Source organism: Oryzias melastigma, linkage group LG6 (assembly GCF_002922805.2).
Source record: "Oryzias melastigma strain HK-1 linkage group LG6, ASM292280v2, whole genome shotgun sequence".
Classification (NCBI taxonomy): Eukaryota; Metazoa; Chordata; class Actinopteri; order Beloniformes; family Adrianichthyidae; genus Oryzias; species Oryzias melastigma.
Genome location: NC_050517.1, coordinates 17237901 through 17249322, shown reverse-complemented (window position 1 = coordinate 17249322; position 11422 = coordinate 17237901). Strand labels below are relative to the sequence as shown.

Genomic DNA, 11422 nt, shown 5'->3' with positions numbered 1-11422 from the left:
TGTACAAAGAAATGTTTTTGTGACCACTTAACTTTTAAGTGGATTATTTTTTGTTGTTTGTTTTGATCCTAACTTTTCCACCCCAGACAGAATTTCTTGAGCAACTCGAGTGAGAAATTAATAAACAAAACATAAAAAAAAACAAAAAAACGTTTAAAGCAAGAAACAGAAAATTACATCCAAGCATGACAGATCTTTGTCTTTTTTTAAATTCAGAATTTATATTGGTGGACATTTTTTCCCTGGTCCTTAACAGTTAATAAAATCCAGTAACAGATGCTCTCATTCCTAGTTTCAGAAAAAGCACACTGTAGAGAAAACATTTGGTGGGAGTAAAGAAAAATAGAGGTAGTCCTACTCCTCAAATCTCAAAACATCACGCGGAGATGAATGGCTGCAGGGACTACGCCTCACCACAAGGTGGCAGTAAGCAGTATACCCATCACTTCTACTGCTTGACTGAAAGACTTTGTTTACTTCCGGTGTATCGCCCAGCGGCAGATATATGTTCAAGTAGTTTTGCTTAAGGTAACTACATCCACCCATTTTAGGCTATTTCATTCATGAAAAAAGTTATCAGATTGTTTCACAAATTTTATGAATGAACTATTTTTAATGGGGGCAGCATCCAGCTAGCTAGCTGAGGTGCGCACAATGCTAGCTAATCAATACATCAGAGCTCGCGCCATTGCAGCTTAGCCGCCCAAGCATCCCTCCAGTTGCTTTATTAACTGCTTGAAGCTTTTACCTCGTATCTTGTAATAGAAAATGAAAAGTTGCCTCTAAAACTTATTTTCTAACCTTAAATAAACTTTATAAACCAATTACTTGGGCACGTTTGATCAATCATTTTGTATTGAATGAAGCTGAGCTTTGTTGTCTTCACTACTCTTTTCACGTATATCTGTTTAATCGAAAAAACTATGGTCAAGAAAGAGACAATTCCTCTACTAAAAGTTTGTTTACTACAGTTTTACAACTTATGTGTTGTTTACTAGAAACGATTCTGTGTGATTTTAACAGTATGTACTTTTGTTATTAATAAATAGAATACCGTGTTCCTCTTTAAAATATCTTACAAATTTTTAGATTGCAAGTTATTATTTTTTAAGATGTGTAAAATAAGCTGGCATGTGAATATAAACATCCATATGGTTTTGGTGTCTTTATCCAAAGCCAGAGCAAAGATGGAGAGCAGTGAGGACAGCGGCGGTTCCGTCGGAGAGGAGAACTACTTCCTTGGATACACATTCACTGACCGCTCACACTCCAGCCGTGTGGTGAAGAGCATCATGGACTTGTGCCTGGAGGACGGCCTGTTTGCAGACGTGACCATCACAGTTGATGACAAAGAGTTTAACCTGCACAGGCTGGTGCTCTCTGCACAGAGCAGCTTCTTCCGCTCAATGTTCACATCCAACCTCAAAGAGTCCCACAACCGCAGTATTGAGCTGAAGGATGTCAGTGCCACCGTCTTCCAGCTGCTGATCGATTACATATATCACGGTACTATCAAACTGAGAGTGGAGGAGCTGCAGGACACGTACGAGATGGCAGACATGTACCAGCTGACCGCTTTGTTTGAGGAATGCTCCCGCTTTCTTTCACGGACAGTAGAGGTCAAAAATTGTTTACAGGTGATTGATTATTGTTCATTTTTTTCCACAGAATAATAATTGAGATATATTAATACATTTTTTTCCCCTGTTTTAGGTGATGTGGCTTGCAGACAGACACAGCGACCAAGAGCTGTACACTGCAGCCAAACACTGTGCAAAAATACACTTGGCTCAGCTGCATCAGACTGAAGAATTTCTCAACCTGCCTTTCTGTTTACTCCTGGACATAATCAAAGGTACACAGCATTGTTTCCTGTCATTACATTCTTCTTTAGCAGCGTTTTAGCACATTGCAGTTAGTTTTATTTATTTTTTTCTTGCGTTACTGATACTTTATACTTTGCGCTTTGCTCTGCAGTTGGCACATTTTTGCTTAGTGGTGGTCATGCAGTTTTCTAGATTAGAAGCTTGTTTCCAATCTTTGTATTATTTCATACCTGTATTTTTTTATTTTTTGATGTTGCATGCATTGGTTTTTCCAAGACTTCCAAAATCCAGAGTTGTTAATTTGCATATTAATGCAATACTTCTGAATTTTCAAATTGAGAGAACTGTGTTTCTGCTCAGATGGAGTTCCAAGCTCTCAGAACCCAACAGTGGCCATCGAGTCGTGGATAAACCACAACAAGGTCGAGAGGGAGGAGTTCTCTTGCATCCTTCAAGAGAATCTTAAGGTACTAAAGAACAAGTTTATCAATGGAGTCAACTGTTACAGGCATCAAGTAAAAAATTGTAGTAGCTACAGAGCAAAGACAATATATTTTTTATAAAAGTTTTCTTTGAACTGTTACGCCTTCAGGGAAATGCTGAAATCCCAGCTGACCTTGTTTTCATCTCTAATCCTTCTGTATTTGTTTTGACTTCAGGAAATCGGTGAGAATGTCCACATTTACCTGATTGGTAAAGAGGAGACGAGGACTCACTCTCTTGCAGTTTCGCTTCACTGTGATGAGAACGACACGATCAGTGTGAGCGGTCAGAACAGTTTATGCCATCAGATCACAGCAGCTTGTAAACACGGCAGCGACCTGTACGTGGTGGGAGGTTCAATTCCTCGCCGCATGTGGAAGTGCAACATGCACACTATGGACTGGGAGCGCTGTGCGCCGCTGCCCAGAGACCGCCTCCATCACACCATGGTCTCCGTCACGTCAGAGGATGCCATTTACTCTCTAGGAGGTAAGACGCTGCAGGATTCTCTGTCGAACGCCGTCATCTATTACACCGTGAAGGACAACATGTGGACAGAGACCAGCCAGCTGGACACTGCGGTCTCAGGAGCTGCCGGCGTGAACTTGGGCGGCACCATTTACCTGCTTGGGGGGGAGGAGAACGACATGGACTTCTTCACAAAGCCCTCTCGCCTCATCCAGTGCTTCGACACGTCCTCCCAAAAGTGCCAGATCAAACCGTACATGCTGCCGTTTGCGGGCTGCATGCACGCCGCCGTTCACATGGATGTCATCTTTATCGTGGCAGAAGGAGACTCCTTGGTGTGCTACAACCCTCTTTTGGAGAGTTTCACGCGGCTGCGCTTCCCTGAAGTGTGGAGCTGCATTCCGTCGCTGTGGAAGGTGGCAAGCTGCAATGGCTGCATATATGTTTTCAGAGACAAGTGCAAGAAAGGTGACGCGAACACTCTAAAGTTCAACCCGGCCACTTCTGTGGTCTCGGTCATAAGAGGTATTAAAATCCTCCTTACGAACTGGCAGTTTGTCTTGGCCTAAACGGGTGTTCACTCGGTGATCCACATGCAAACAATTCCAAAGAACTGTTGTGACATTTCTCAATTGTTCTTTCCAGCTTGTTACCGACATTTCACCGGCTTCCTGTTTCTATGATGTAATCGTGGACCATCTATCAGAAGATTTGTGACGACCGCTAATGAAGTAACCTATTGTTTCCTGTGAACTGACTGTGTGCATGATCTCCACTCCCTTAAGTGAAAGTTATGCTTGTGCTGTTGTAGGCTGCATTTCAAGTTTTAAGTGTGTGGAATAAACAGAATATAATAGGTTTTTTAACTTCTTGTTTTAATTTATTTTTCATCATGTTTACATGTTTTATAATGAAACCGCTGTGAGAAATGCTGTAGCAACAAGCTATCTCTGCATGAATTCCACTTAAACAGAGCGTCAATCTGCTTTGAAACTGAGTTAAAGTTTAAATCTCATCCACCTCCTGACTCTGAACACAAGGAGCAGCTTTTGGACTGTTGGATGGATGGCTAATGTGGCATTTAAAAAGTGTTTTCCATTTTGCTACTTAAAACTTGGCTTTCCGTCACATTTTTGTCACTGACTGAAAAGTTGAGGCGGAGAAAGCTACTATCGAGAGGCCAAAACTTTGATCCTATTGATGTGCTGCAGGAGTGTGTGCGGTTGAAACCCAAGCTGAGGAACATGTCAGACTTTGTGAACTATTCTAAGCATCGGTTGCTGACTCTGAGGTGAGGGGGAGGCGAGGGTTTATGGGGGGGCCCCTTATGCGTCTCCATAAGAGTTCTCAGCCGGAACATACAGCCACCGCAAGCACTTTCTGATGCAGAGTTAATTAATTGTTGGTAAAATAAATGAAATTATGTTTAATTTATATGCTGTTCTGCTCAGATGATCTTTTTTTGTAACGTTTTGTTTTAAAAGTTGAATAAATTAGTGAAAGAAGGACAAAAATTCTGGATTTTCTCAGCAATGTTCCAGTGAATGTAGATTGTTAGGAAGTAAAGTGACCTTGGGACAGTTTATTGAGGGCAGAACATAATTCCTGAAGGGACACATGGTCTAGAGTGACAAGGCCATCTGCTTTTGCGCCAGCACCAAGAGGAAGGTGGAGGGGGTGGGATGGAGGGTTGCTGAGAATTCCTTTGGCTTGGGTGTGGAGGAAGGAGATATTCTGGGATATCACCGTTAGCACCCAGCCGGGATACAAGATTTTTCACATGGAAATCTGAAGGAGGAGAATTTTTTTCATTCTTTATGGGACTGAATTGTTGTCCAGTCGGAAGGAGATGACACTTTCTTGGCCTTTACAATTCATTTAGTGATCATGGTGTCGGTGTGTCGCCGCTCTGGTTCTGCGGATCCAGTTTCCCCCGCGTCTCAGCCCAGCCGGAACTGACAGAAGTGGGATTTGGTTAGGCCTTTCGGCACCAGCCTCTCTCACAGAATCTTCTTCAAGGATCTCCTTTCGCCTCGGATCTACTCCCTAAATGCCCTGTGGAAGCTTTTGCGCTTGAAACGAATGAATATTTTTATGAGGCACCTTGCAGCAGAGATGGGTCAGGACCAAACGAAACAACAGATCGAGAAGGGCCTGAGATTGTACCAGTCCAACCAGACAGACAAAGCCTTGCATGTTTGGACAAAAGTGCTGGAAAAAACCTCTGATCCTGGAGGGAAATTTCGGGTGCTGGGGTGTCTGATCACAGCTCACTCAGAAATGGGAAAATACAAAGACATGCTTAAGGTAAGCCTCTGAAGCCACTCACTATAGAACATTCAGTACAATCCAAGTATTTTGATGACTGATGCTTAATTCTGTGCTGATTTGGGTAATATCTTTCATAAATAAACGGTCCTGTATGAATGAGTGAGATTATTAGTGTGATTTTGTCTGCAAAAAGCTGTTTCCTGTGAGCCTGGCTACAACTTCAGAGTATGCCACTGAATGTCTGATCACTTTATGTGTCATCATGTCTGGTCTGGACTGGCACGCCTCCAGCTGTAGTAGCTTTTTGACATTTCCACATTGTCTCGGCAATCACTGAATGAAATGAGGTCAAAGGTGGCAATCTTCCATCTAAAGCCTTGTTCAGATCATTTGGTAATTTGTGGCTTCCACAGGAGGCAGAGTAAATACGTGAGCTGCAACCCTAGAATCAGTGTAAAGTGTCTTGTTGACATAATCCCTCCGTGCTCAAACAGCACCCCCCTCCCTTCACAAACACGGTTTAAATTAGCACTTCTCAAAGTGTTGTTATCGGATGAAAGTCATTTTTGCAAATTCCCCTCAATATCAGAAGCTTTCTATCCTTATGTTCCTGCAGTATGCTCTCGAACAGATAGACACAGCCAGAGAAATGGAGGACCCAGACTACCTGACTGAAGGCTACCTGAACTTGGCACGCAGCAATGAAAAACTGTGTGAGTTCCAGAAAACAGTCTCTTACTGCAAAACCTGCTTAAACATGCAAGGTACCACTGTAAGCCTGCAGCTCAACGGCCAGGTATGTCTTAGCATGGGCAACGCCTATCTCGGCCTCAGTGTCTTCCAGAAAGCACTGGAGAGCTATGAGAAGGCCCTGCGCTACGCACACAACAACGATGACAAGATGCTGGAGTGCAGAGTCTGCTGCAGTCTGGGAAACATCTATGTTCAGCTGAAGGTACTCCTACTGATGTTCAATGTTGGTGATGGGATAGATGCATGGGGTGCTTGAAATAATTTGGTCTAATCCTGTTTGTGCTTGGTTTTAAGATTATGATATTATCTGAGAATCTCTATCCGTTGTGGAGATCTAGTTGTTGATTGATTGATGCGAGTCAAGGGATTTGTAACCCCACCCCCACTTGTTTCCCGAGGGCATTTTTACTTTCTAAATAAAGTGGAGTATGAAAATGACCCCTAAATTAACACAAGCCAAGGAAATCTCAATTTCAAACACTTTTGATCTGTGTTTTTATTAATTGAGTCCAAAAATACGTCAGCAGAAATTCTCTAGATTCTTTAGATGTTGGCAACAACATGTTTAGGATACTCACATCCTCAACGTTTTACTCCTTGTTTGTGTCTGTCAACAGGATTACGAAAAAGCCCTTTTCTTCCCCTGTAAAGCGGCTGAACTTGTCAATGATTATGGTAAAGGGTGGAGCCTCAAGTATCGAGCCATGAGCCAATACCACATGTCTGTGGCCTACCGGAAACTGGACCGCCTGGCGGACGCCATGGAGTGCTGCGAGGTATTGTTTTTCTGACAAACCATAACTTTCTTTAAAGACGACCTTGCGGACCGTCTCAGAGTCTCTGACCCCTGATGCTACAGATACAGTAGATTTTGTGCTGCTGACAGGTGCGAGCACCAGTTGTCCCGTTGCAGGAGGCCTAAGACCTGGACAAAAATATGCTCGCAGAGGTGATGCTTTAAAGTGTTAATGAAGAGAGTGGCTTAAGGCCTCCCTCTGTTCTAATTATGAACCAAGGGTGAAAAATAGCTTGATGTCATTGCTTTGGAGTGTAAAAGTATAGTCAACAAAAGGCAGCTATGCATTTCAGCTTTATTAGGTTTGCCAAGCAGATCACACATTCCGTCATATCCGGAATACCAGCATCCAAAAAGTGACGGCTCACATTCCACGCCGCTTCTCACCTCCATGAAACTGAGCGCAGATATGCAAACTGCTAAATAAAAAAAACACCTACATGCTGGTTTAGAGACATGAGATATGCCAATTTTGATTACAGGCTGTTGGAAGAACATTTTCTCTAAAACCTTCTGACTTGATCTCAAACAGGAATCCATGAAGATTGCTCTGCAGCACGGTGACCGTCCTCTGCAGGCTCTCTGCCTCCTAAACTTTGCAGACATTCATCGCTACAGGCATGCTGTTGATGTAAGCTGCCTTTACAACATCTGTTGTACAAAGATTCAAATGTATTTGTGTCTCATATACTGGTGCCTTTTGGACTTTTTTCATCAGGTTTTATTGTAATGTGACACTCTTTTTGCATCCAGAAAGCATTCCCTCGATACGATTCTGCTCTGGCCATCATGACTGAGATCGGAAACCGCCTCGGGCAAACACAAGTGTACCTGGGAGTTGCAAAGTGCCAGCTTCTGAAGAAAGAACTTGATAAGGTTCATCCAGTTATCTATAATTCTCTGCTACCACTTGTGCCTAGATTTCATAGAAAGAACTTGCTACCTGTTTTTGAATTTCCAGGCTCTTGAGTCTTTACAGCGAGCACAGGAGTTGGCAGATGGAATGGGAAACAAGGTAAATGAGTTCTCTCAAATCCGCTTAACGAGTGAAGAAAAGCATTCAAAAATAGTCAAGAGTTAAGTCCAGCACATTGGATTATTAATTGTGTTTTTTGTTAATGCGTGTAAGCTGTGCACCCTGAAAGTCCACTGCCTGAGCGAAGGAGTCTATCAAAGCCGCAAGCAGCAGGAAGAAGTCAGGGAGCAGGTGGTCAAGTTCCTGCAGTGCGTGGAGGAGCTCGAACTCTATTGCGGCATTTGTGGAGAGTCTATCGGGGACAGAGACCAAAAACTGCAGGCCTTGCCCTGTTCCCACATCTACCACCTCAAGTAGGTGTTTGTTTTCCACTAGTATTATTTGTACTACTCCTCAAACAGCCAAATAGCTACAATCACTTCTGAGAAATACAGACCCTTTCTAAAAAATGTGAAATCATTTCAATAATTACATTCAAAAAGTTATACTTTCACATAATATACATTCAGGGACCTCTGTTTTCAAGTTGATTTCAAATATTTATGTTTTTTTCAACGCATTCTCACTCCCAACTTTCCACATATGGGCATATGGTTTGGGTCCCCGTCGCGTCACTTTTTGATGTTTTGGGTGCCCCCGATTCGTCGTTTATCGACGTGCTGGCTTTACCTATTAAATCAGGGGTCCACAACCTCTGGGGCGTGAACCGGTACCGGTCCGGGGGCCGCTTGGTACCAGGCCACAGACAGGGAAAAAAATGCAGTACCGGTACTCTAACCTGGTACCCTCACCCTGAACCGGTTCCGTGTCTGGTACCGCATCGCAGACCTGTGATTTAATGGGAATAGGCACCATGTCACGGGGACCGAACCATGCGTTCATGTATGAAAAGTTGGGAGTGAGAATGAGTAGGTTTATTTTGACATACATTGGGGTTCCAGCAAATAAAACCAAAGAAAAAAGTATTTCATTAAATTAGAGTACTGTAGAGAAATTCCAATTTACTTCTCAGTTTTTGCAATTAGATAAAGACAGAGATTATCATCCCATCAAACCAACCAATCAATATTAGCATATTCAATACTTCAATAGTTTGGGCAGGGGTCAGCTCCTACTGGATTGTCTCTCCATCTCCATCCAGATCCTCAGCAAGTCTTCTAGAACATTCTGGTAGACTGTGACAGTGATTTTGGATTGAAGAAATCAGAGTTTACCAACACCAGTGCTGGACGTTGCAGCCCAAACCATGACTGTGGAGATTTCACACTGGACCTCTAGCAGTTTAGGTTCTGCTCCTTGCAACTCTTCCTCCAAAGCCTTGGACCTCGATTCCCAAATTAATCATCAGAAAACAGGACCTCGGGCCACTCCCCAACAGTCCAGTCTTCTCCTTGACCCAATTGAGATGTTTCTCCATTGGCCTCGGCTCAGAAGTGTCTTGACCTGAGGAAGCCTACAGTTGTGGTCCTTCTCCAGAATGTGTCTGAATGTGGTGGTTTTAAGCTGTTCCTTCACCTTCAGATCTTTCTGGATCTCTGCATGCAGGTTCTTGAATATTGTCCTTTTGATAATCCACTGAAGTCCACGGTCATCTCCTCTGCATCATCTTCTGTCACATTTTGCCCTTCCATGAGACTTTCCGTTGATCTGCTCAGACAGCTTTCTGAACAGCCAGCCTCCTTTGCTGAACTTTAGTGGCTTACGCAGACTATGGAGGAGATCAATGATGATGGTCTGGCTGGGTTTCATGAGCTGGAACCCCCAATTTATGTAACAATAAAAACAGACTCTTGCTATAAATCAATTAAACAGTGGGTCCTGAATCTCTATGCTATAAAAATATAATATTTTTGATGGAATTATGGAAAGGAATAGACCTTTTCATGACATGATAAGGTTTTGAATAGGTTCTTAAGTTCTGAAATGCTTTCTTAGATCATGCATCGGTCTTCATGTGATCCTGTGCTTCCAGGTGTCTGCAGACAAACGGGACAAAGGGTTGTCCCAAGTGTTTCAAGTCCTCCATGAAACCTGGATTTGTTTGATTTGGAAGGTGGCACTTTTGCAATGGATCCTGCAGACGCAGCACAATCCTTCACAGGCTCCTGACTGATTTCAGAAAAGCAGGCAGCCTCAAGGAGAGCTGAAGACGTTGAAAGGAGCAGAAGATAACTGCTCTGTGTGAAGGACGCTGACCTGAACCGAAGGAGGTACCGAGTGCAGCTCAGAGGAGTCGGATCAAGGCATCCATCTCATTTGGACATCAGTCCGATGATGGCAGGGGAGATGCTGTGAATCCGTCAACTTTCAAGAAAAACTGGAGAACCAACATTTTGTTGCAGGAAAAAAAACTGTCAAAGCAACAGAACTTACTGTCTGTTTTATGCATGATACCTATCTTAAATTTATGAGCTAGAAAGTCGAATTAATCCCCCAAAATTGTAGTCTCAAAGTTTATAGTAAACATTGGCGGTAGATTATCATATTACTACTATTTTCAGATATTCATTGTTGTAACGTTAATGTACATACCAATTGTAGTGGTCATTTTATTTTTAAAGAGTTTTCCATTTATTAAAAGAAACTCTAAATTCATTCTGAATTCAATATTCTAATGCTAATTTCTTGTTTGATTTGCTTATACTGTTTTATAAAATCTAGAAATCTCTTAACTATTCAAAAACTAGGATGTCTTTACAAACCAGGTCATAGAAACTGCTTCTGTAGAAATTAATTTTATTGTATTTTTTTCTGGGAAACTCTCATGTCAACACAACAGGAAATGTCTTTATTGGTTGGGTTTTTTTGACCAATCACAAAGTTACTCAGCTTTCTGGGGGAAAAAAGTACACACACACATTTTACTTTGATGTATCTCATTTTTGTATATTCACTTTCAATGGCATTAAGAGAGAACGCTCTCACTGGAACAATTTTATCAGTGAGCATGTTTTATTTGTGATGCTGATCATCAACACAATCCTGTCATTATTTATTACAATGTTACTATTTCTTAATAGTTATTGAGTGTTTACCAATAATATTCCATATAATTTATTAAACAGCTACTTTTATGAGACTTTTTGATTTAAGGGGGATATATCAAACCTGCCTTGGTTCACACAAATACTGATATGTTTAACTGTAGTATAAATATGGCCATTTTTAATGGTATTGTTAATTAATATCTGTTGTTTTTGTGATAAGAAAGAACACGTCTTGAATATTTAGATCTGATTTTGAAGTACACAGAATGTTGCAAAACTGAGACTAACTTTATTCTCGACTTTATTAAGGAGAGACCACTGCACAGGCACTTCTATTTCTCATTTATTTTGCCTCAGAGATCTCTGCAGTTAAAAAAATGTTTTCTATCTGAATTAACCTGTACGGAGCCTTCTCCATTGTTCATTTTTGCTCTGAATACAGGAAAAGTTGCCATTCAAGAGTCGAAACTACCTCTGTTTTTGCTGCCAAGTGTCAGTCACTTCAGTCACCTCACAGCTGTAAAATCCATTCAACACATTTTTCTAAATGACTGTTTTCTGGTTTGGATTCTGACTGGAATGCATTATTGTATTTATGCTTTTTTGTCAAACCTTGTTATTTGAAAGCTAAAATGTTTCATAATGGAAAATAAAAAAAAGGCCTAAAAATAAAAGTGTTAGCACATAATATGAATTTGTCACATGTGGAGAAGGAGCATATGAACTTGGTAGGAACATCTTTCAGGACATTTATGTCAGAAGTATGTAAAGCTGTAAACCTGTCCTTCTGGTTCATCAACCTTTACTGGATTCAGTTCTTTGCTCGGATTGTACCTCCTACTGTTGCAAAACCGGAGTAGAA

At 41.7% G+C, this 11422-nt stretch overlaps 2 protein-coding genes across 2 annotated transcripts; both read left to right on the top strand.

The window, feature by feature from the left end:
* The first annotated feature begins 31 nt into the window (after nucleotides 1-31).
* On the top strand, nucleotides 32-3636 carry kbtbd4 (kelch repeat and BTB (POZ) domain containing 4). The gene is made up of 5 exons (XM_024282727.2): nucleotides 32-528; nucleotides 1177-1637; nucleotides 1714-1855; nucleotides 2187-2293; nucleotides 2486-3636. Exons 2-5 carry the CDS (start codon nucleotides 1188-1190, stop codon nucleotides 3344-3346), a joined length of 1560 nt encoding a protein of 519 aa, XP_024138495.1. The 5' UTR covers nucleotides 32-528; nucleotides 1177-1187; the 3' UTR covers nucleotides 3347-3636.
* Nucleotides 3637-3782: 146 nt separating this feature from the next.
* rapsn (receptor-associated protein of the synapse, 43kD) lies at nucleotides 3783-11382 on the top strand. Its single transcript, XM_024281256.2, has 8 exons — nucleotides 3783-5084; nucleotides 5665-6003; nucleotides 6419-6577; nucleotides 7130-7228; nucleotides 7351-7473; nucleotides 7559-7612; nucleotides 7727-7926; nucleotides 9546-11382. Exons 1-8 carry the CDS (start codon nucleotides 4860-4862, stop codon nucleotides 9616-9618), a joined length of 1272 nt encoding a protein of 423 aa, XP_024137024.1. The 5' UTR covers nucleotides 3783-4859; the 3' UTR covers nucleotides 9619-11382.
* The last annotated feature ends 40 nt before the right edge of the window (nucleotides 11383-11422 follow it).

Excerpts from the sequence above, each read along its gene's own strand:
- kbtbd4 (XM_024282727.2), top strand. The coding sequence starts at position 1,188 with ATGGAGAGCAGTGAGGACAGCGGCGGTTCCGTCGGAGAGGAGAACTAC. Across the intron at positions 1,638-1,713 it reads AGGTCAAAAATTGTTTACAG|GTGATGTGGCTTGCAGACAG; the intron begins GTGATTGATTAT and ends CCCCTGTTTTAG. Across the intron at positions 1,856-2,186 it reads ACTCCTGGACATAATCAAAG|ATGGAGTTCCAAGCTCTCAG; the intron begins GTACACAGCATT and ends GTTTCTGCTCAG.
- rapsn (XM_024281256.2), top strand. The coding sequence starts at position 4,860 with ATGAATATTTTTATGAGGCACCTTGCAGCAGAGATGGGTCAGGACCAA. Across the intron at positions 5,085-5,664 it reads AATACAAAGACATGCTTAAG|TATGCTCTCGAACAGATAGA; the intron begins GTAAGCCTCTGA and ends ATGTTCCTGCAG. Across the intron at positions 6,004-6,418 it reads ACATCTATGTTCAGCTGAAG|GATTACGAAAAAGCCCTTTT; the intron begins GTACTCCTACTG and ends GTCTGTCAACAG.